Below are 23,115 nucleotides of genomic sequence, written 5' to 3'. Positions count from 1 at the left end.
AGCAGAGCGGTGTTCGCTCGTGCCCTTAAGTACAGAGGTGGGGCTTTAGTAGCCTTGTTGACTCCTGTGAGCCTTCCCTAGCTGACTTCAAGGGACACAGAGAGAAAGCCCCATGATGCACTTGAAAGTCAATGATTACAGTTATAAAACCACTTAAAATCAACATTTGTTCCACAGAGTTATCTAAAGCAATGTATGATGATTCGGGGATAGTAAAAGTATAAGGAAAGTTTTTTTGAAACATGCATTGGTCTATTTTAAAAATGAATTGATCCTATTTGAATGAAAAGTGTTTTTAAAAGAAAAACACGCACACCCTCAAGTCATTTGAAATATAGCATAGGGAGCCGCAGTTATTCCTAAGAATAATCAGTATTTTAGATATAGAATAGAATAGAATAGAATAGATTAGAATAGAAATAGAATAGAAATAGAATAGAATAGAATAGAATAGAATAGAATAGAATAGAATAGAACAGAACAGAACAGAACAGAACAGAACAGAACAGAACAGAACAGAACAGAATAGAATAGAATAGAATAGAATAGAATAACAGAGTTGGAAGGGACCTTGGAGGTCTTCTAGTCCAACCCCCTGCTTAGGCAGGAAACCCTACACCACTTCAGACAGATGGTTATCCAACATCTTCTTAAAAGCTTCCAGTGTTGGAGGATTCACAACTTCTGGAGGCAAATTGTTCCACTTATTAATTGTTCTAACTGTCAGAAAATTTCTCCGTAGTTCTAAATTGCTTCTCTCCTTGATTAGTTTCCACCCATTGCTTCTTGTTCTACCCTCAGGTGCTTTGAAGAATAGTTTGACTCCATTTGTTGGAAACATCATCAATATTTTTTTGAGCTTCAGCCTTTATTAATAATAATAGTCTTTGTTAATATCAGTTATGTTTCATAAAGATAATGCTTAAAAAGTAATCATTCTCTGTGTTTATTAAAGCAACATAAAGCCACTGGAGTATAAATTAAATTTCCTTCTGTTGGTTAAATGTTAGACTGGCTGGCTGACTGTCTATCATCTTATCTATCTATCTGTCTACCTACCCACCTACCTACTTACCTATCTATCTCTACTGTATTTCTATATCTGTTTCTGTACCTATCACCCACCTGCCTATTATTTAATTGAGAAAGCTAAATAGATGGCAAGAGACAACGAAAAACAATAGATAAAAGTTTTTTCTGCAGTATGTGCTTCCTTCATATGTGAGTGATTCAAGAATCTCTTCACTAACATCACAAATAAGTTGATTTGTGCCATGTGCAAAATATCTCAAGTTGCATCCAAATATATCAGACCTATTTCTTTTTTGATACCAGTGGCCATCCAACTTGCTGGAGTGGGGAAGAGTTGAAAGCTAGTTCCCAACTACTGTATATTTGTTTTGTGTTTTTTTAAAACTTTGTTTAATTTCTCCAACTAAGAGTGTTAGATTATTGCTTATTTGTGGATTTTCCCTTCCTTGGGCTAGTACACCTTTCTGCATCTTTAAACATCTGTTTTAAAGGTTGTCCGTGATATTTCCAAAGGGCACATTTTTAAAGTGTGTGTGCAGATTTAATTCAGACTTTTAAATTAGGTGTATGTTGAGCAACCATTTCCAGACCTTCATTTCCTGTCATCAATCCTGGGAAATTTGCAATGATGTCACTGTGTTACCTTGCTTAGGTTTTTTTTTCTTTAACTTCCTTTCTAAGAGTGCTCTCTGACTTTGCAAGGTGCACGTTCTCTCAATATTCCTTCACTGAAATGCCGTCATTCGGCTTCCGTGCCTGATAAGATTAGGCCACGAGTGAAAGGGCTTGCTTATGTCATACGAAGAGGAAGAGGAAGGATTGGGAGGGGAGGGGGGAAGTAACTTTCTCTGAGTGCAATAGCGCTTTCCAGTCTGAATAATGCAGTCATTTGCATTGAAACCCTTGGATGGGATTTTCTCCCCCTGAATCTATTGCCCTGGCGTGGCTCCAGCTCTCTCTCCTGGGTTTCCTGCTGAACAGAAAGAGCCCGTTGCAGCAAAACAAATAGAAACATGGCAGATTTCCATGGCAGGTGGTGGTTATTGAAAAGCACCATCTTCGTTCCTTCAGCAGGAATGTTCTTGCTGAAAAAAGCACGGCTAGGTCCGGAGGTTGAAGAATGTGTCCATTCACATATTTTTCTTACCTTGAACAGCCAGCTATTTGAGATTATAGGTGAATCTGAAGACGGCCCAAGGGTAGAGATGCATTCATTTCTGCTAAAAATGTAAAGAATCCCGAGTTAGAATCTGAAGAATCCTTGTAAGAGAATGTTGGTGCAACAAACCAGGGCTGATTCTGAGTTAAGCAAGCGTTGGGTATTGGGGAAAAGACACCATTAGGAAAGGAAAGGTTAATTTGTGGGGTCATGAAGATAAGGCATCATGGCCGAGAAGTAAAGAAACCCCTGTAAGAGCTCCTTGAACCTTCCTGCTATCCTTGCAGCTTTCCAAATTTTTATAAAAATTACTTGAACGGAGACCCCCAAAGGATGAGTGGGGACTTGCAGAATGCCGTCCAGACTTAGATGGCGGTGGAAGCGCTGGGGCAGAAAAATTACAAAACCAACACGTGTTCCCGAAAGATTCCTTGCTTCGATAAAGGCTGTTCTGTAAACATTCCCATTTTGGACACTGAGAAACGGACAGAGGTTGGGACAGAAGGTGGGGACCAAACCTCTTGGTCTCTTTGCCTGACCCTGCTGGCCTCTTTCTCCTCCTTGGGGATTTGTGTCTACAGTTGGCAAAGTCAAAAAATAACCTGACCAGAAGTGAAATAGATGTTGGGTTTCCCCTGAGTTCTCCATTTACAGAAGTTCTTTCTTGTTGGCAAAACTCCCTTCTCATGTGGCTTTCCAGCAGTTTGCAGCTGATGGCACCTAACTTTAAGCTTCTAGCTTCCGTGGAGTTTCCTCTGGTCTCCGCTTCCTCATTATCATGCCCACTAAAGTGATTTCTATCTCAAGAGTTTTTCATTATTCTGCTTTCAAGGAATTCTTGCTTTTTAGTTGTTTTTATATTTGCTATGTTTAAGGTTCATGGCTGCTGGTTTTATATACTGTGCATAATACTTTTTTTTTTTTTTTTTTGCTGATAAGCCACTTGAAATTATATTTGGAAAACTGTGTGTAAAAAAACCCAATAGCCCAGGCCATTGGTAACACTTAACAAACCTTAATCCTTTTAAAAAAAAAAAAAAATTCTGGACCTCAATAAGAGGTTAGTTAGGCCGCTGGGAGGCCCAGCTCAAGGTGTCTCCCCTCTAATTATCTTTTCGATCTGTCCTTTAGCCGTCAGCCTGAGCCATCAAAGAAGGAGAAGGAGGCAACTACAACCACTCCTTCTCATTCCAAGAGAGCAGATGAATGGAAGGACCCTTGGCGCCGATCAAAATCGCCCAAAAAAAAGCACGGCATGTCCGCTTCACCCAGTCACGCAAGGAGGCGCCGGAAAACCTCAGCCTCATCAGCTTCCGGCTCAGGTTCTTCAAGGTATAAACCTGGAAGAACCCCGGCTATTTCTTCTGGGTCACATCTTGCAGTCCCTGGGATTTAACAGAAAAAGTTCTGGAAGAAAATCATCTTAGCTAAAGATCGGACAAAAAGATCTCGGGAACCAGCAGTAGGGAAAGCTGTTTATTGTGTAAACCGGGATACAACCAAGAGCTTTGGGATGGGCTGCTATCCCATTCTACGCAGGGAAATAACCAATGTCCCTTCAAAAGATAGCTTTTAAGGATGCACCGCAGTAGAGCAGGGCACAGGTTCCTACAGTCTCTGGAGGCCGGAGAAGGTGAGACGGGCCTTGCCTCTTCTTGCAACAAGGACAGGAAGCCAGAACCTCTGTGGGGAGATCTTCCGGTTGCTAAATTCCCTCCTCCTTTCCCTTTCAGGTCATCCTCCCGCTCCTCCTCCTATTCTGGATCAGGTTCTTCGCGGTCACGTTCCAGATCGTCCTCCTATAGCTCCTATACTAGTCACTCTTCCAGGCACAGCTCCTTCTCAGGCAGCCGGTCCAGGTATGGCTTCTCCCCCCTCGGCAGTCGCCAGGGCAAAGCAGGAGTGCTGGGGTTGGTCCTCCCGTTCTCAGGCCCTTCCGACGAGGAGTAGTAAGTGTCAAAGTGTCCTCCCCGCCTGAGCCCCACCTAACGGTCATCAGCACATCCTTGTAGCTATGAAATCCTGAACAGAGAATTCATAGTTCGAGCATAGTAAAGAAAGGAAGTATGCTAATTTTGTTACTTTATTTATATTTCTTAGTCATCCGTCTCCCTCAGATTGTCTAAATGTGACCAGGAATGTGAACAAGGATATCTGAAGGGGCCAAATGTTGAACCCCATTGTAGTTTCCGTAGGGTGTCTAGATTTCTCGTCCAAGCCTTGAGCTCCTGGCCGCTTCTCGTAGGCCAGAACACGTTCACAGGGAAGATTCCCGCCTCTCCAAAGAAGCCAATTCCAGGGCTTTATAGCATAGAAATTGAGGAAATTTCCGAGCAGGCACAGTGCCTGCCAAGTTTGCGTGTTGGCATTTGCAGCTGCAACTGTAGGTGATAAAAGGTGATGAAATCCTCGGATTGAACCTGACACCCATTTCTTATCACAACAAAGTGACAAAACAGGAGAGTTGAGTAAACAAACAATGACAGTCCTGTGATCTGCGTAAAATAGCAGGTTGACTTATTGAATTGCAGAGATTGTTTATGGAGTCTCATGACTGGCATCAAATCCGGTGATGCTTTCAGCTGTCACTTACCCCCCCACCCCCAATCTCAGTCCATTCCTCCTTCATTTCTATGGAATTTTTCTCCAGCAGCTCAAAGGTTTGAGTTGTCTCCCTTTGGCCCAAGCTTAGATTTCCTTCCTCCCGCCAAGAATAAGGGGAATGGCCGGGTCTAAACCGGTGAGGGGCGGGGGGTCTCTTTGCACCATCAGAGCAAGTTTGAAGGGCATTTAGCCACCTGGACCCCACAGAGAAGAGAACCCCACCACCCCTATATTATGGGTCCCAAACGGCAGAGCACAGCTATACTTAAGCTAACAGTGGCACCTTCACTTTTCCTATTCTAAATGGTGTCTTGGGTAGGAATGCAGGGTGGAAATCCGTTTGGCTTCATTTTTCCAGGCTCCCCGTCCCTTTCCTTCTCTCTATCCCCCTTACTGGCAAAGGGCGGCATTTGCAGTGGGACTAAGGCAGTAGGGCTCGTGGGGCAGACATCCAAATAGCAGCACCACCCCTGATTACTGGAAACTTTTGAGGTGTGTCCCTTAGTTTCGCCTCTTCTGGGATGTGCCACCCACATATTCAGTAACTTCCTGCCTGCCCTTCAAGGGCCAATTCTTCGGTGTGTGTTCTCATTGGCACGCAAGGCACGATGAAAGCGGAGAGTGGGTCCTCATGACTTCCCTCCTGTAATTCCTAAGTGTGATGCGTCGCACATCACAGTCGAGCTTACGTGGAGCGTGGATACCATAGTGTGTGTCCACGGGCAGCTTCCAAACTACTTGGATAATCGATGGGTTGAGAGAGCAGCAAGGACCCCTGGCTTCAACCCTGAGCTACAAATATTCTCCTGTACCAGCTATTCACTTGCTTTATTTCTGCTCTGCTCTTTGTAAGCCGTCCTCCTCTTCCCCCACAGTCAAAACAGGTGAACCGTGAACTCGCCTTACCTAACACTCAAAAATTGTAAACATTTATTCTGGTTTGCTTATACAAAACGTTTTTCACTTTTCCATAACCGTTTTTCATATCAATTTTGCAAAGCGCCTTAACTGTCCAACCTATTCATCACCCTTTCCTGCAGTTGATTTAATTCAGTTGGCCAACTCAGCTGAAACTCTCCCCCCCCACCCCACCCCCAAGGAGCCTCCTGTGGATATGGAGATATCTAACCGCTTGTCTTGCCTATTTTTGCAGGTCGCAGTCCTTCTCCTCTTCGCCGTCTCCTTCTCCCACGCCATCTCCACACAAACCTCCTCCCAAAGTCAAAGGAGAATCTGCAGTTCTGGCTGGAAAGGGGTAAGAAAGGGGATTCCTTGGGCCCTGGCAGTCTTCCCATTCTCCAGGGGTGCCCAACTGAGGACAGTCGGGATGAAAATAAAGCCAGCAGAATCCTTACGGCTTCCTCGGAACCCAGAGTATAATTCTGCCCACTGCCTCTCCGAAACGTTATTTTGGAGCTTGGAAATGGGCCGAAGGGAGCAGCCAGAATGATCCAGCATCGTGCCCTTTCATGCCAGTTTCAGGGACGAGACAGGGCTGGGCGTTCACATTGTAATTGTATTTTCCTCTTGAAAAGGCTCCAGGAGAATATCCGCCTAAATCTTACCATGGTCCAGCACCCTTCTTGTCTTGTTGGACTTACAGAGTACTTGGTCCAAGATGGGTTTTTTGGCTAAAAGGATTTGAATCCGGTTAGCCAGTTTTTTTAACAACCCATTGCACTGATTTTTTTCTTTCTTCCAGTTTTTTGGATGCCACCTAAATTTTATTTGGCAGTTTCAAGGAGCAGCTTTTCCTGTTGCAGTTCATAAAATAAGAGTCCAGGGTCTTTTACAGTATATTTGTCTTACTTATAGGCAGGTCACTTCAGTCCTTATACCAGAAAAAAGTCTGATAAGGGTTACCAGAGATGGCAACATATCTGTTTTAACCTTGGTCACTAAATTTTGGGTTTTGTCACCCGATTTCTCTCTCGCCCTTCTTCAGTGAAAAGATTGTGAAGAAATTACCTGCCCCACCAGCACCTCCACCGGTGGCAAAAGTTGCCCCCTCCGCCCCAGAGCCAGCCAAACCAGGGGACAACAGGGAGGCAAGACGGAAGGAGCGGCAAACAAGGACACCTCCCAGGAGGTAGGGGGAACGTCCTAGAGTGGGGCTCCAGCGGGCAGGTTCTCCATGGCCTCACTGGAAGGACAGCAGCTCCCGCGGTTGCTTCATAGAATGAGACTTGGGCCTTGAGGGTCTACAGGAGGTCTCAGAAGCAACATGAGCTCCTTCCTGGCACAGTTGGACCCAGAGGGTTAGTTGGCCGGATCCCATCAGCAAGTCTTTTAAACAAATAACCCCAATGGAAATTGGTTTTCCCCACTGCCCTCTGTAGGAGTCTTTTAAAGCAGGGCTCTTCAACCTTGGCAACCTTAAGACTTGTGGACTTCAACTCCCAGAGTTCCTCAGCCAGCTTTGCTCCGGGAGTTGAAGTCCACAAGCCTTAAAGTTGCCAAGGTTGGAGAGCCCTGCTTTAAACCTTTTTTCCATTTGCTCTGTGATGCTGCAAACACCCCCTTCCCCTTAAGTGGTGGGATTTGTGAAAGGCCCTTTGGGAAGCTTGCATTGAAAAAGCTTGTCGGTGCCTCCGCTGCCTGGGCTGCTCACCTGTCCGCTTGTGCCCAAGTCCTGGCCATTGGCACTGCCTGAAAGGACGGGAAGAGGGTCCCCTCGTGTCCACCAGTGGGAGCTTAAACAGGGACTCTCTTGGCTGCAGGCGGGCCATCAGTTGCAGCGGCAGCAGCTACAGCGGTTCCAGCTCCCACTCGAGATCCTTGTCTCGGTCCCTCTCCCGCTCTCGGTCCCGGTCCTCCTCGGCCTCACTTTCCCCGTCTCCATCCGGGTCCAGGAAATCCAGGTAAGAGGAAGCGCCAGTCGATGCCTTTGGCCAAGCCCATTTGCCGGAAGCTGCTTGGTGGTTTGGAGGCCTCGTAACTTCACCCTCGAACTCCCTCCTTCTCCGCTGGGCTCCCCCAGGGTAGTAGGATTGGGTCAGAACGGGGCTGGTTCTTTGGTGCATGCTGTGTGAAGCTCTCCGTGTCGTTGAAAGGAGGAAGGGGGCGTTAACAGTCTCTGCCCTCCTCTCTCCTCCCGGCCGGCCAGGTCTCTGAGCGTGAGCAGCGTCTCTTCCGCCTCCAGTGCCTCCTCCAGCAGCAGCTCAGTCCGGAGTGCCGACTCGGAAGACATGTATGCAGATCTGGCCAGCCCGGTTTCTTCGGCTAGCTCCCGATCTCCAACCCCGGCCCAACAGAAGAAAGAAAGAGGTACGGCGTCTCCAGACCCCTCCCCAGGGCCCACTCCCCCTTTACTTGCAAAACTGGCTAGCAGCTGGTGGTTTGGGTCCACGGCTGACACGCACGGAGGCCTCTTCCTTCTAAAGAGGCTTTGTGTGGATCCCGTTCTTCACCCTGTGGTAGAAAGAGCCCAGGAGATGCCCCTGGTGTTTGGAAAGCCGCCTTTCTCTCCCCTGCAAAGGCCCCGGGCCCAGTCGGTGGCCTGAAGATGCAGGAGGAAGGCCGTCTACGGCCTTTGGGGAAGGAAGCTCTGGGGAGCTCTTCTAGGTGCAGATCAGTTCCCTAGTTCAAACAAAGGGAAAGGCCAGCAATGAAACCTATTGTGGATCCCACCCACCCCCTGGATAAAAACGCTAGGAGAACTTTCATAGGAAAGAAAGTCCCGAATGCACGTGGGAACCTGCTGCCGCCTCTCCCCCAAGCACCTGCCTTTGGGGTAGGCCAGGAGGCTTCCTCTGGGCGGGGAGGGATGGCTTCATTGTGATTTAGAGGCGGCCCCGAGCCTCTCCAAGGTACCACCTGCCCACCTACCACCTTGCCCTGAACGGCCCTGCGTTTCTTGCAGGAAAGGCCAAGAAAGAGAGCGGCCCAAAGGAGGAGAAACGGAAGCGAGACGTCCCAGCACAGCCAGCCAAATCCGCCAAGCCAGCCTCAGGGGGGAAGTCTCAGCAGCCTCCCGCCCCTCACCCGCCCCCCCAGGCCCAGCCTGCTGGCTTCAGTGCCCACAAGGAAATCAAGCTCACTCTTTTAAACAAGGTAGGGGCCTTCTGAAAGGGCCCGGATCCTCTCCTCCTCCTTCAGTTGGGAGGGAGGGAGGGGGGGGGGCATCCCTGGGAAATCCTCAGAAAGGAAACAGGGGCTGAGCAGAGGCCTGTCCGGGAACCCCTGGGGGCTCTCTAAGGGCTCAATCCCTGCCCAGAGGTGGGCAAGACAAGAAGAGGGAGGAGGGGTCTCTCACCCACTCGGGCCCTCAGAGTTTGCTCCTTCCATCTGCAGGAGGGGTGGGGGTGGGGAGGTTTCTCCTGATATGATGGACTTGCACACCAAAGGCAGCCTCTTGTCTTGAGCGACATCTGCTCACTTCACGGCCCCAAACTGGAGTGAAGCGCAGTGGATCCCCCTTAGGGAGGCCACAGTGGGCATGTGAGGGCGCCTCCAGAGCAGAGCAAGCACTTCATCCAGCAGGCCAGCCAGTCGGTCTGCTGGTCACCATCCCTTTCCCCACCTCCTCCCTGATCCCTTCTCCTCTGCTTTTAGGCAGCTGACAAAAACAGCAGCCGGAAGAGGTACGAGCCCTCCGACAAAGACCGGCAGGCTTCTCCCCCAGCCAAGAGGATCAACCTGTCTCCAGGTGAGGAGACGTGGTTACAGGTTTCCTCCCTCCCTCCCTTCCTTCCTTCCTCCCTCCCTCCCTCCCTCCCTCCCTCCCTCCCTCCTTTTCTTCCCTTCCTCCCTCCCTTCCCTCCCTCTTCTTCCTTCCCTCCATCCCTTCCTTCCTTCCTCCCTCCCTCCCTCCTTTTCTTCCTTCCCTCCCTCCCTCCCTTCCTCCCTTCCTTCCTTCCCTTGGTTCCTCTTGAGAGCAACGTGCTTTCTGTTTGCTCTCCAGCTGCTCTTTTAGCTGCACTCTGAACCAGCTGCATCGTGCTCAGGGCAGAGTTCAGGAGTCGGAGTGTGAGAGTGTGTGTGTGTGTGTGTGTGTGTGTGTGTGTGTGTGTGTGTGTGTGTAAGGGAAGTGCCAAGCCTTTGTCTGCAGCCATCCTCTTGCAAACAGGTGAAGCAAGAGAGCGTCTTGGCGGGTGGGGCTGCCTAATCCACTCGACTAACCGAAGCCGGAGGGTTGGTGCCTCGTTGTCTTGAGAACTCCAGGCTGCCCGGCTGGCTTTTGAGGAGACCCATTTTGTCATTCAGAAAGCAGGCCAGCTGCAGCCCAAATCGGCTCAGTTACAAACCTCTCCCAGGGGATGATGCCCTTGTGTTAGAGGATCAGTCGGCTTGCCTGGCACTACACAGCAGCCGCGGTTGCTCATGCCACCTCAGGCACTGACTCGGCCCCAAGCCCTGTTGCTAAAGCCAAGCCTTTCCTCCCGAGTGCCAAGCACAGTGCCACATTCCTTTTGCTGATCTTGCCACCTGAAAAATGTGTTGTGTAAATCTAAACTGGTGTCGCTGAAAGAGTGGGAATGGAAAATCCCCAGTGCACATCACCTTGAACTCTCTCTCTCTCTCTCTCTCTCTCTCTCCCTCCCTCCCTCCCTCTCTCTCTCTCTCTCTCTCTCTCTTTCATCCTCCCTCCTTCCCTGTGAGATGGGATTGTTGGCCTACCATTATTTCTAATCCTGGACGCCATTGTTAGCCTGGATTTGGCCCCTTTCTGTGTTTCCTCCCCATTCCCTCTCGCCCTCCTGCTGATGCCCTTAAAAAGCTCACCGATGCATTCAGATCTAGGATCTGTATAATAACCTTATAGGAAAAGGGATCTCGCCTTGCATGGTTTTGGTTTCCTAGCCTGGTCTACCTCGAAGGGATGACATCTGCTCCCAGCCCCTTGGCTAATTTTTCTTTCCACTCAGGTATTCGCGACAGGAAACTCGCAGGAAGGCTCTCTTCTCCTAAACAGGACCGTCAGCGGGGGCCCAACCCAAAGCCCACCCCAGCACAGGCTGACAAGTGAGTTCTGCCCTGTAGTTCTTCTCAATCCAGTTTGTCTGGTTGCCCCACTGGCTCCATCAGGGCTGCCTGGCCGGGGTCTCCCACACCTGACCCCAAAGGAACAAAGAGCATCGGCTCCTCTCGGCTGCCGGCTTGGAGCTTTGTCCAGACCGAGAAGGAGCCCATCTGGAAAGCCTCATGGGGGGAATCGCCCGGGACGCCACTGCCCCACTTCAGGGTGCTTGGAGGGCCTGGAGCAGCCCCAGGAGGCAGTGGGGTCTCGACCCTGCTGGCCTGAGGGGTTCTGACCAGCCTCATGAGAGAGACGGGTGAGGTTTCCTCCTCTGGGGAATATTATTTTTAGTTGTAAAGGGAATTGAAGAGGGTGCAGTCTCCCTCAGCCCTATCTGACCAATGGAATTATTCTTTCCTTCTGTGAAAGTTTGCCTGGGATGCCCAAACCCACCAAGATTGGTTTGATAAGAACATGTTCTTTTTCCTCTTTTGTCAAAAGCCCAAATCAGGGCTTGCCTCTCAAGGGTTACCGGTAGTCCTTGAGACTTAAGACCAGGTCTTTCAGTCATTAAGTTATTGTGTGACCAGGCCTGATTTTACAACCTTTTTTTTTTTATCACAGTCATCAAGTAAGTCGTGTGGTTGTTACACGAATCTGTCTTCCGCTTCCCAGCTGACTTCTGACCTGGCTGGTCAGAAGTCAGCTGGGAAGGTCACCAATCACAATTGCATGACTGCAAAATGCTGCAACCTTTGTGAGCTGGTTGCCAAGCACCCACAACGTGATCACACGATTGCGGTGCTGGTGCGATGGTCATAACTTTGAGGATGGCTTGCAAGTCACTATTTCCGAGGCCATCACAGCTTCAAACTGTTGTTAAATGAGCAGTCATAACTGGAGGACCACCTGGGCTCCCTCCATTTCCCTGGCAGCCGCAGAGCAGGCCTGGTGAAGCCTCGATCTGAAGCAGCCCTGGCGTTCCTGACCCTCAGCCTAGTCATTGGCTGACTGTGTCACCGATTTAATTGTTTCGTGCTAAGCCATTGCAATATAGTGTGTCACGTGAAAAAAAAGTCTGATGTGTGACATTCCCTTGCATTAGTCACAGTTATCTGGAGCATCTGTTGGTTAATCGACCCACAGCCAATTCAGTTGAAACTCAAACTTACGTTTCGAGCAGTTTTGCTGCCGGCTGGCCAAGGACTTACCTGGGAGACACCGCAGGGCTGCGGACTCCTGGCACTGTCCATCCTCTGAGTTTGACCTCCTGAGTCTGTCGCGGGTCCCTGCCAGCAGGATGGCAACTTCTGCCACCTTTTTTTTTCCTCCAACTGTCAAAGGCACAGCTGAGTTGCTTTTCCCACCCATGGAGAGGGTTGGACTGGATCAGTGCTCCTCAACCTTGGCAACATTAAGATGTCCACGTTTAAGAATGGCTGGCTGGGGAATTCTGGGAGTTGAAGTCCATACCTCAAAGTTTGAGGAAGGTGGAGTAAAGGGCCATTGCAGTCCCTTCCCACTCTGCGATTCTAAAGTACGCCACCCGTTTGGCGTACAGAACCTGCTCACTGTTGCAAATCTACAAAACGATGGAGCCTCTGGTTCTCCCCATCCATGCCTCTCTCTCTCTCTCCCCCACCCCCAAAACGGTGCCTTTGCTCTCTTGCAGGAAGCGTCCACTGTCCCCTCCGTCTAAGAGTTCCAGCAAGGTCACGAGCATCCCAGGCAAAGCGGCTGAGCCGGTCCCTCCAGCTGCCCCCGCCAAATCGGGCAAGTCCAGCACGCTGTCACGAAGGGAGGAACTCCTAAAGCAGCTGAAGGCCGTGGAAGACGCCATCGCTCGAAAGCGGGCCAAGATCCCCGGGAAAGTATAGTCGAGCGCTGGCCCAGCCCAGATTAGAGACTGCGCCTGTGTTTTTATACATAGCGTACAAGCAGCCACTTCGGATTTTGCAGTTCTGTTTTATTTTGGCTGTGGTCCTTTTTTTAAAAACAAAAAACAAAAAAAAAACACCAACAACCACCAACAAATTGGATAAATTTTGTCAGCTGGAATCCACCCCCGCCCACTTCCTGGGTGGGAGATGGTGTCCCCCCCCCCGCCACCCCCGATTGCCTCTCTCACCCAGGTGCTGCTGGCCTCGGGTGCAAGTGTTCGCCGCGGTCGTGTTCCTGGTCCTCGTGCACAGTGGGCTCTTCACCACAGCCTTGTCCGATGCCGCCCCCTCCTCTTCCTCCTCCCCCACCTTGCCCTGCCCACCTCTTTGCTAGCTATGAATTGCATCCCCCTAGTTAGCCAACGCTACGTGTCGGGTGTCGTCAGCCATGCACTTCTGCACACGTGTAAAGAGAGAGCCCCCAAACACCATCACCAGCCGGAAGCTCTCCCCTCCGTCTTCTCCCCTCTGCCCACTTCGCCCTCCCCTCCCCTCCCCCCCAGCTGCATAGAGACCCGTGATGAGAAAATTCCATGTCTCTTTTATTTTAACCAAAAGATTGTTTTAGTTGATTTAAAACCAGAGGAAAAAGAAAAGATATTGTCAGGATGTATGTCTAATAAGGAGGGAGGATTTTTTTTTCTTTTTTTTTTTTTCCTTTTTTGAGGGGTTATGCTGAAAATAAAGTATTTTGATAAACATCTTCTTTCTTTGATCTGTTGTGTCTTAAGGTACCAGATTGGGGCAATCCAACTGGAGAAAGTCTAGAAGTGTATTTTTGCTTTTCAGGATGGCAGCGGGCCTGTTAAAAGGTCTCTCCAGAGCCAATTAAAAAAAAATTCAAAGGAAATGTACTCTTAATTTCTGTTTAATTGGCAACTGAGCATTGTTGGATCTTTACGATTTTGGAATTTTTTTCAGCTGTTTCTTCCAGGCCTTTATAAGCCATCAAAAATACACCTCAACATCAAAGTCTGTACTTAAAAGTGCCATTGACTTTTGGATGCCCTTAGCTGTTTTTTTTTTTTTTACCTGGGGAAATCTGGATTTTCAGATTAATCCATTGCCTCTCCCTCCAGCTGATGCCTGATTTACCTGTATTTTGGTTTTGAAATTCAAGAAAGGAAAAAGGGGGAGTAAAAGTAGTAAGAAAGGGGCTTCTGAAATTTCTGTTTAAAGAGGTCTCACAGTCAACTGGGGTGAGATAACATCTCTTTAGTTCTGTAAAATATTCCCTTTCAGTTGTGGTTTATTGGCGTAATTGCGGTCCATGTGACCTTAGCTGGACACAATACCTGACGTCGCAACCGCAATGCGTCATGCGAATCCCAGCAGGAGCGTCTCTGAACTGGTTTCTGCCAGTATTCCCCTACACACCTTGGAGCCCCAGCAAAGCTGTCCTTCTGAAGAGACCAAAGTGTCTTCTTCCAGCCCAGAGAGGAAAGCAAGGAAGGCCCAGAAACCACAAATGGCCCAGCGGCTCCCCTTTCCTCGTCGTGCCGCCTGGCAGAGGCTCTGTTCGCCTGTGTGTTTGCTAAGCGTCACAGCGGCTGCAGAGACCAGCTCCGTCTGCGCGAATCCCCCAGCAGCTTCCGTGCAAAGGCCCAGCTCAAGATGTTGAGCAATTGCCCAGAGATTCTGTTTTACGCCTGTTGCAATGCTGCTTTTCCAAGAGATGCTCGGTGCCCCAGGCCACCTGAGGGCAAGCCGGGTCTTCTGAGCAAATGCAGGTCGAAGATCGAGCGTCAGAAGAATCTTGCTGGGAAGAATTCTGGAGCCCCTGCCTCCGCCGAAGGCCCGAGTCTCTCTTGTGTTAAGGAAATTGCGGGCTAGTCTGACAAATACACAGCAGAATCGTAGTTTATTAATCACCAAGAATGTAATTATTAGTAACTTTCCTCTTCTCCTTCACCCAGCTCACCTCACAAGCAATAGCAATAGCCCTTAGACTTATATCCCGCTTCACCCAGCTTTACGGCCCTCTCTAAGCGGTTTACAGAGTCAGCCAGTTGCCCCCAACAATCTGGGTCCTCATTTCACCAACCTCGGAAGGATGGAAGGCTGAGTCAACCAAGGTTATTGTTGTGGGGTCAATAAGAAGAGGAAAGTGTGTTGAGTATGTTCATTGCCTTGAGAATAAGAAAGGAAGGAAGGCAGGAAAGGGAGGGAAGGAGTGAGGGAGGAAGAAAAAGAAAAGGAAAGAAAAAAAGAAAAAGATCTGATGACAATCCTTGCAGAAGAGCTGCATTAGAACATTGGTAGCCAAAACTCAGGAATCAGGGAGCAGCTTTTTCTATTTAAAAGAAATTGATTAAAAGGCAGCAGCTTTAATTCACCAAATGCATCATTTGGTGAAACTGCTGCCAGATGCCTTCTGGTTAAGATCAGCAGAGCCTGGCTGGGAATTAGGGGCTTGGATCCCATCCAGAGTCTTTGAAGGCCATCCTCCAAGGGCTGCTGGATGCACTTCACATCAGTCCCATCCAGGAATTCTGCAGCAGTTCCTGGAGACTTCCCAGCTTTCCTGGACAAGGGTCTGTGGAGCCAGAGGTGCCTGGAGGGGGGAGCCCCAGGAGGAATGCAGAGCAGCCCCAGGAGACTCTCCAGCTCCGCTTCTTTGGAGAAGCCATTCAGGCCAAAGCAGGCTGGCCTTTCTCCAACCTGGTGTCTCTGGCGGACTCCAATCCCCCTAATTCCCAGCCAGTTTGGGTGAGGACAGAGGCAGCTAGGGCAAGGTCGCCTGGGAAGATGTCCCAATGCAACCTAGAGACCTCCTGGCCTGGCATCTCAGCTCTTCCTGTCTGCACACCCCACCCCCACCCCACCCGGCCATGGAGACTGTTGGGGTCCTTGGGCAGCCTCTCCTCCTGCTCCCTCCGGCCTCCCTCAGAGCCGTGTGACGCTATCCAAGCCACGTGGAGGGGTTTTCCCTGCAGTGGGCAGGTGGCACCTTGTCATGTGCTTGGGAGGGAATGACACACACACAAACACACACACACACACAGAGAGAGACAAAGGGTAATGACAGGAGAGAGGGAGAGCGACAAAGGGAACGTGCGAAGCCGGTTTTCAGAGGTCCCATGACCCAGAAGAAGAGATCAGACTCCAGCTGCCTTTTCACCCAGTTTCAACATCCCTGCAACTCAGTTAACCCCTTCGGCATCTGCCACTCACTCCGCCCTGGGTAGAAACCTCTAGCTGCCAACATCAGGACCAGGAAGCAAGGGAAGGTTGCTGGCAGAGGCGGCCATCCTGCCAGGCCCTACTGGCACGAGGGAGGGGACACAAAGCGCTGCTCCCTCCCCCCCAGCAGTGACTCTCTTTGAAATCAGGGAAAGTTCAGAGTGGGCAGAAAAGGGCTTGGCAGGAAGAGGCTCTTTTCCCTAATGGAATGAGCTGGTCCTGGCCTGGCACGGCCCCTGGCAGAGGACACTGCAATTGGGCTTTTTCTAGAAGATGGATGGGTGAACCTGCAAATCTGTATCTCACAGGGGCCGTTAGCACCCCGGGAGGCCCCTATGACCTGTCCAGGCACTGGCACCCACAGGAAGAGGCCCCTCACAGGAGTTTGCAGCTCCTGACTCTCTTCACAGAGGGCTTCAGACATCACACCGACAGAATAACAGAATTGGAAGGGACCTTGGAGGTCTTCTAGTCCATCCCCCTGCTCAGGCAGGAGACCCTATCTTCTGTTAGAAAAATGGCTGTTTAGTCTCTTCTTAAAAGCCTCCAGTGATGGAGCCCCCACAACTTTTGAAGGCCAGCCCTTCCACCGGCTGATCGTTCTGTCAGGAAATGTCTCCTTAATTCTAGGTTGAATCTCTCCTTGGTTGGTTTCCATCCGTTGTTTCTTGTCCTGCCTTCAGGTGCTAAATGATGGTTTCTTCTCCTCCTTTCTCCTTCTCCATTCCCTTCTTCTCCCCATTGCCTGGGGAAGAGCCCATTCCTCTCCAGTGGGGAGGCTTCAGCAAAGGAGAGATCTGAATGGAAGCATTCCTGGTGGATGATTGTCCAGCCATCTCCCCGGGATCCCTGTTCCAGCCAAGGATTTTGCTCCTTTCTGGTTCTAAGATCCCTCTCTTTACCAAACCAGAATGGCCGAGTTCACACATCATTTCCAAGCCAGCAACCCACATGTTGGGTCAGAGTGAAAACACCCCTGGGGGCGTTGAGGGGTTCTTTTATCCCAGCCTTCGTTAGCCAGATTTGGATGTTAGCCATGTTCTTGGGATCACATCAGTGGTGGGTTGCCCCAGTTCGGACCGGTTCGCAAGAACCAATAGTAAAACTGGTGGGAGGCCCCACCCATCGCCCCGAATGTTGTCATCGGTGATCTGCGCACACACATGAAACAGATCACAGATACAACATCTGCAAGGCAACCCACCACTGCCCACCCACAAGTCAGCTTGGCCACCGCTCAGCAGACTGGAAAGCTTCCCACTTCAACCCTTTTCTTCCTCACCTTCAGCCCACAAAACCTTCTTGAAACAGGAAATCCACTTTAGTGCATTTTATTGAAATTGTTCCCTTCTTGCTTATTGTTTATTTGCTTATTTGTACCCTATGACTATCATTAAGTGTTGTACCTTATGATTCTTGACAAATTTATCTTTTCTTTTATGTACACTGAGAGCATATGCACCAAAGACAAATTCCTTGTGTGTCCAATCACACTTAGCCAATAAAGAATTCTGTTCTGTTCTGTTCTGTTCTGTTCTGTTCTGTTCTGTTCTGCTCTGCTCTGCTCTGCTCTGTTCTGTTCTGTTCTTCCGGGTCAAGCTGAGCTTGCTCACCGCTTCCCAAGCGAAGGAATTGAGGGTCAGTGGCTTTGGGTGGATTTTGCTCCAAGTCTTGGCAGTTCTTTGCCTAACCATCTCACTTGTGTATCGTGGGGAGGGGGGGGAGGAATGGAAACCTTTTTTGCAGGGACCAGTTTGGAGAGGTTTCCTCTCTTCCCTTCCTTCAAGATCCCAGACGGGAACCTCCATTTCTTCTGCTTGGCCCGAACAGAGTCAATGCCTCCACATAGACTAAGTCAAGGGAAAACGCCACAGGATTCTCCTACAGAAATGTGGAGAGGGGCTCCCACTCTCTTGGGAATTAACAAACTGACAAGTAACACAAATCCAACAAACACAGCACTTTTCATGTACCCTTGCCTTGTTGCACTTTTTTGGGGGGAAACTACAACAAAGCATTCGTCTTAAACATAAGCTACAACACAAATACCTTTACAGGAAGTCTACAGGGGAATAAAACCTGGATATTTCCTGCTTCTCCCTTGTACCCAATTGGGTCCTTTTTCCTGCTTCCATTCTTTTTTTCCAGCAAGCCTCTGTTGCTAAATAGCCTGGGGCTTTCCATTCCACTTCCTTTTTTGCCCTGGAGATCCTGGAGATCTGCTCACAGCTTTGCAACTACCCAATCTATTCAAACTCCAGGGGAGGTCCGTCCCCCTCCCCCCCCCCCCCGCTTTGTTTCGAATTGTAACTTTAAATCTTGATTTCTAAATGAGATTTATTTCCAATACCTTGATCTGAGCTCTTTGGTTTCACTTTAAGTTTATCACCACCCTGAAAATCAATACATGTGAAAAGAAGCACCACAATGATGGTTAAAGCTGCGGAGTTAAAAGCTGTTAATTGATTGGATCCACACCACTTGGGATTAATTCGCATTTCCTGTGCCGGCATTTAACATAAGCATCACTTTTTTTGCACTTTGCTTGTGAAAAGTTTTATGCAGTGGAGACTTTCAATTTTCTTAATCTTCACCTTCCCAACGAGTGTTGGGTCATATAAAAGAAAGAGCCATTATTATTAATATTAATAATATTATTATTATTATTATTATTGTTGTTGTTGTTGTTGTTGTTGTTATTGGGTCTTTTTGGAGCTGGTCTGGCTTGAGTGTCTCTAGTAGTGTTGGTCTCCATTCCCCCAGCCCCAAATGGGCCAGGTAGGTAGGGTGGGCTATAATTTAATCGGGGAGAGAGAATGTCATGTAAAGAAGCCATATTGTGTGACCGTACATTGTTTCTGGATTTGGGCGTTCTACCTCAAAGAAGGGTTTGCATTTGTCTGAGGTTCGGGAATCTTGATTTTTATTTAAATACTTTCTAAGTTTGCCTCTCTTTTTTTCTCCCTTACATCTGAAAGCATTTTGTTTTCCCTTTCATTTAAACCCCTGGAAAAATCAGGAAGACATAGAAGGATAAGAAAAAGGACACTAAATATTTTATTGAGATTCTTTTCAAGAGATTCCGTCTGAGTATTTAAAGGAAACGGGAGGTCTCTTTCTATCTGCATATACACATACAGGCACATTTATCGAATTCAGTTGCAAAATGTGGGTGTTTTGGAGTTTCACAAAAGTCTTGGTTGGGGGGGGGGAGAGAGAAATCCCCTTAAACCAACAGAGTCGTTAAATCTCCTTCCATTGTGAGCTGCTTTAGTAGCCCATCACACCTCTCATGCACTTCCTCTCCCTCTGAGGACGTTGTCAGCCCAGCACCCTAAAAGAAGTCCAGGGCAACTTCAGACAGAAACACCCCTTTACTTCCAGGATAAGCCAAGATTAAATAGAAATTAAAATAGCAAGTTAATTCGTTGTCTGTAAGGAACTAGAGCAGGGGTGGTCCAACCTTGGCAACTTTAAGACTTGTGGACTTCAACCTCTGGAAAGTGGAGTCCACACGTCTTAGAATTGCCAGGGTGGGACACCCCTGAACTAGAGAAATAAAAACATGTGTGCTTTATACACACACACACGTATGTATGTATGTATGTATGTATGTATGTATGTATGTATGTATTAGAAGGGTAGAAAACCAATAGTTTTTTTAGGCAGCCACTAAACCTGGTTAGGAGCCGTATTAGCCATCCAGTGAAAGTGAGAAACTTGCAAGAGTGATTGCATAGGCCACCCCTGTTGGACAACTAAGGAGGAAATGAGTACACTCAACTATTTCCCCAAGGGGAGGAGGGAAAAAAACTTGGAGTTTCCAGGCAGGTAACATCCCTGGGTATATAACAGGAGGCAGGTATCAAGGTGTCTCAGATCACTGCTCTTGCAACGGACTTCTTGCTTCAGAGCGGCAGCTGCGAACCAAAAAGGGACTCCGAGCATCCTTCTCTGCCTCTTTCCCGCAAGCTCAGCCAAGATGGTAAGTAGGCGGCCTCTGCCACCACCAGGTGTGCGAAGGAAATGCCTCGGGGCCAGACGAAGACCTGGCCAGGGATTCTGGGCAATTGGCCAGCGAAGTCAGCAAGGAGCGGATGGCCTCTGGGTCTGCCCACCTGCCAGTGGCGTGGCATGTGCTCGGATGTGCTTCAAGCACTCTGCACATGCTCAGAGGTGTCTAAAGCAAAGAGGGCTGCGGGTGCAGAGGGAAGTGGAAATGGGAGGTGGAGCCTTCAAAGAGGTGTTGTCTTCTCCTTCATCTGTGGCTTTCGGGAAGCAGCCTTTAAAAAGGCAGAGCATCTCATGTTGCTAGCAGTCTAAAACTCAGATGACGCTCTCTGATCATAAAAATATCTTGGCTTCTGTTCAATCGCCCTGGCCAGACAATTTTATGGTTGCTTGCACAAAAGGAAGCGACAGAGGTTATTCTCTAGAAAGTACGAAGGGCAGAGGCTTCCTGGAATGCCTTCCATTCAACTACGGATAAGAAAATGTGTTTTAAATTAATTGGGTTTGTAAAGTTGTAAACCTCCCACTGGAGAGAGAAGCTTTGTGGTTTAATTCCTGATCACAAAGCTCAGGGAATGGGGATCGGTTAAGCAACGGTAGCTCCACTCAGAGACAACAAATGCTCCTTGCTGTTGTAAACTTGATAGTCCCAAAGATGCTTTTTCCTTGAGAATTGAAGAAGCTTCTTGGATGAGAAGCGAAATGTTTTCAAGGAAAAAACCCCAAGAAAGTTCTGGTGCCTTTTGGAGAGAAAAAAACCACCTTTGGGACAACTATGGTCTGGATGAGTGAGATGCTCCATTGACAGATAAACTTGATCAAGAAATAACATCTCACTAATTCTGAATGAGGCTTTGGTGGGGGAAAGGAAAGAGTAGTGAAAAGCCTTCTTTAACTTCAGTTTGCCCCCCTTTTGGTCCCTCCAGTGGTCCCTCCTGGTTGTCGTCCTGTGCCTTGCCTGGGCAGATGCCAAGCACGTGGGCTGCTTCACCGCGGAGGAACTGGGGAACAACCCGATTCCGACGCAGTTTCGGAACTGGGTCTCCTTGTTGCAACACCAAGACTGTGTGCAGCTGGTCCCGTTCCTGGAGAATGAACAGAGCAGCCGCCCCCACACACGGAGGCATCACAGCCACAACTGCCCGAACCTGAAGCTCCAGGATATGCAGACCGGCGAACTGCAGAAGCGCTCCATCTCGCCCTGGACATACCAGTAAGGACCTTGCATCATGAGTGGGAGGCAGCCTGGGAACCTGTGGAGCCCTGGGAGGATGTTTGAAAGGCAGGGGCCAAGCTGGGATTGATCCTCTGCTCCCGTGTCTCCTTGTTTGTCCACCCCAGACCCTTCCCCTTTCCTGGCTGGGATTCCATCCAGGTGTATCTGGATCTAAAGACCTTCACAAGCTATGGTTTATTAGAATTCTTCGGTTCATCCCATTTCCAGGGGCCAAGGCCAACAACCCCCGGGATGGCTTGGCGCTCTTGGGTGATGGCATCTCCTTGGGGATCTCATGGCTCAGAATGGAGAAAGATTAACAGATTAACAGAGTTGGAAGGGACCTTGTAGGTCATCTAGTCCAACCCCCACCCAAGCAGGAGACCCTACACCATTTCACCAAGAGAAGCAGTGCATCCTTCTGGGATGTTGGGGGACAAACGAGTCCTCTCTTTCCCACGTGGTTGGTTTGATCCAGCAGTGCATAGATCTTCCCACCAGACAGGCGCTCTCTTGCGTGTCCCCCAAAGCTTCTCTGACCGACCTACCTTCTCCAGTTCCCGGGAGACGTCTCAGCAAACAGTTCCCAGAATTCCTTGGGCAGGGCAGGGCAGGGCAAGGGAGACATGGTGGCTTCTAACCCTTTTTCCTCTTCCTCTATTCCACAGCATTGATGAAGATGAGAACCGGTTCCCCCGCCAGCTGGCCTTCGCCAGGTGCAGCTGCAAAGGTTGCATTGATACCATTACAGGCCGGGAGACCACCTCTCTCAACTCGGTGGAAGTCTTCCAGAGAACCATGGTCTTTCGCCGTAAGACCTGCCCGCAGAATGGTGGCAGCGTGGAGCGGTTCTTCTTCGAGAAGGATTACATCGACGTGCCCGTGGCCTGCACCTGCGCCTTCCCACGTTACAGCAGCTGAGCAGACCTCAGGCTGGTCTCTGGGGCTTCAGTCCATGTCCCTCATCCCTCCAGCTTCATCAGGAACAGTTGTGTTTGCTTTAAAGCATTGGTGCTTTGCAGCCAGTGGCTGCCATACCCCTCCTCTGGGGAGGGCAAGGCTGGCCTGGACCCCCCTCCCCTCCCCTCGAAAAGCTCCTTAAAAAGCATTTTACTCACTTAAGGAGATACCAACAGAAGAAAAGGAATTATTGCTTATTTATTTGTATTTATGTTAACGTATTTTTGAGATGTTCGAGTGCTTCAAGCTATTATATTTATTACTCCTGATGAAAGTCGGGCCAATTTGCAGAAGCAGCCTTCCCTACACCTTTGTGTCCCTTTTGGGGGACCAGTTTTCTTACCTGTCCCAGGGCCACCCCGGCACCCCAACATCCTGAGCCTGCATAAGGCAGTGCTAGCCCTGATCTGCCTTCCGGTGTGTGTGTGTGGGAGTCTTCCGGGGCTCCTTCACAGAAGGGAGATGTTGGACGTGTCTCACAGGGTGGACATGAGGCTCTGCCTTCATTTTATCCCTAAGGTGGGCTGAGCTGGGACGTGGCTGGCCCCCAACCCTCCCCCCAGCCCCCAGGAGCTGCTATGGCTGGACTGCAGCAGGTCCCTTCCTGATCTTCCCAGGTGGCTCTCTTGGCTGAGCTTCACAGGTGCTCCCTGAGATAAATCTGGTTGGGGGTGGAGTGGGAGGAGTTGCCCACAATCTGGGTTTGCCCCCCACCCATTTATTTCCTTGTTCTAATGACCTTTGCTCTCCTCTTCTATTGTAAAGTGATTTAAATTATTGGATTATTTATATGTATTTATTGTAATGTGATACAATATTTATTGTTCCTTGGGGTTGGACTCCCTGCATTAATAAAGATTTTATTTCTGTACTGAAAGCAGCTGATTCAGATGGCTTTATTCATAACAGGGGAGCCTGATGGATAATTTCAGAGCGAAGCGGCAGGTCTCAATTCCTGCTCTTCCTCAAAGGCACCAAGGTTGGGGGTTGCGATTTTGGGGTTGTTTTGATAATAACAATCATGATGATTTCTCAGCCACTTTCAACCTGG

The 23,115-nt window shown here is 49.2% G+C and overlaps 2 protein-coding genes across 2 annotated transcripts in view; both read left to right on the top strand.

Moving 5' to 3' along the window:
• Nucleotides 1-13,395, top strand: part of ZC3H18 (zinc finger CCCH-type containing 18) — a 28,880-nt gene extending 15,485 nt beyond the window's left edge. The window contains exons 10-19 of the mRNA XM_034426609.3: nucleotides 3,323-3,523; nucleotides 3,925-4,050; nucleotides 5,949-6,050; nucleotides 6,741-6,884; nucleotides 7,516-7,656; nucleotides 7,902-8,062; nucleotides 8,658-8,848; nucleotides 9,350-9,443; nucleotides 10,663-10,759; nucleotides 12,427-13,395. Coding sequence (XP_034282500.2) covers nucleotides 3,323-3,523; nucleotides 3,925-4,050; nucleotides 5,949-6,050; nucleotides 6,741-6,884; nucleotides 7,516-7,656; nucleotides 7,902-8,062; nucleotides 8,658-8,848; nucleotides 9,350-9,443; nucleotides 10,663-10,759; nucleotides 12,427-12,631 — 1,462 coding nt within the window. The 3' untranslated portion in view covers nucleotides 12,632-13,395. The remainder of the gene's footprint in view (nucleotides 1-3,322; nucleotides 3,524-3,924; nucleotides 4,051-5,948; nucleotides 6,051-6,740; nucleotides 6,885-7,515; nucleotides 7,657-7,901; nucleotides 8,063-8,657; nucleotides 8,849-9,349; nucleotides 9,444-10,662; nucleotides 10,760-12,426) is intronic.
• A 6,170-nt stretch (nucleotides 13,396-19,565) lies between these two features.
• On the top strand, nucleotides 19,566-22,935 carry IL17C (interleukin 17C). The gene is made up of 3 exons (XM_034426618.2): nucleotides 19,566-19,862; nucleotides 20,815-21,101; nucleotides 21,773-22,935. Exons 1-3 carry the CDS (start codon nucleotides 19,860-19,862, stop codon nucleotides 22,023-22,025), a joined length of 543 nt encoding a protein of 180 aa, XP_034282509.1. The 5' UTR covers nucleotides 19,566-19,859; the 3' UTR covers nucleotides 22,026-22,935.
• Nucleotides 22,936-23,115: the final 180 nt, after the last annotated feature.

The sequence above is a fragment of the Pantherophis guttatus genome, chromosome 11 (assembly GCF_059756535.1).
Source record: "Pantherophis guttatus breed Tessera chromosome 11, ASM5975653v1, whole genome shotgun sequence".
NCBI classification, from domain to species: Eukaryota; Metazoa; Chordata; class Lepidosauria; order Squamata; family Colubridae; genus Pantherophis; species Pantherophis guttatus.
Note: the sequence above shows the minus strand (reverse complement) of the source record. Positions and strands in the feature narration are given on the sequence as shown.

Bases quoted from the DNA above. Each gene is read 5' to 3' on its own strand.
- IL17C (XM_034426618.2), top strand. The intron at 21,102-21,772 runs GTAAGGACCTTG...TCTATTCCACAG, and splicing joins ATCTCGCCCTGGACATACCA to CATTGATGAAGATGAGAACC.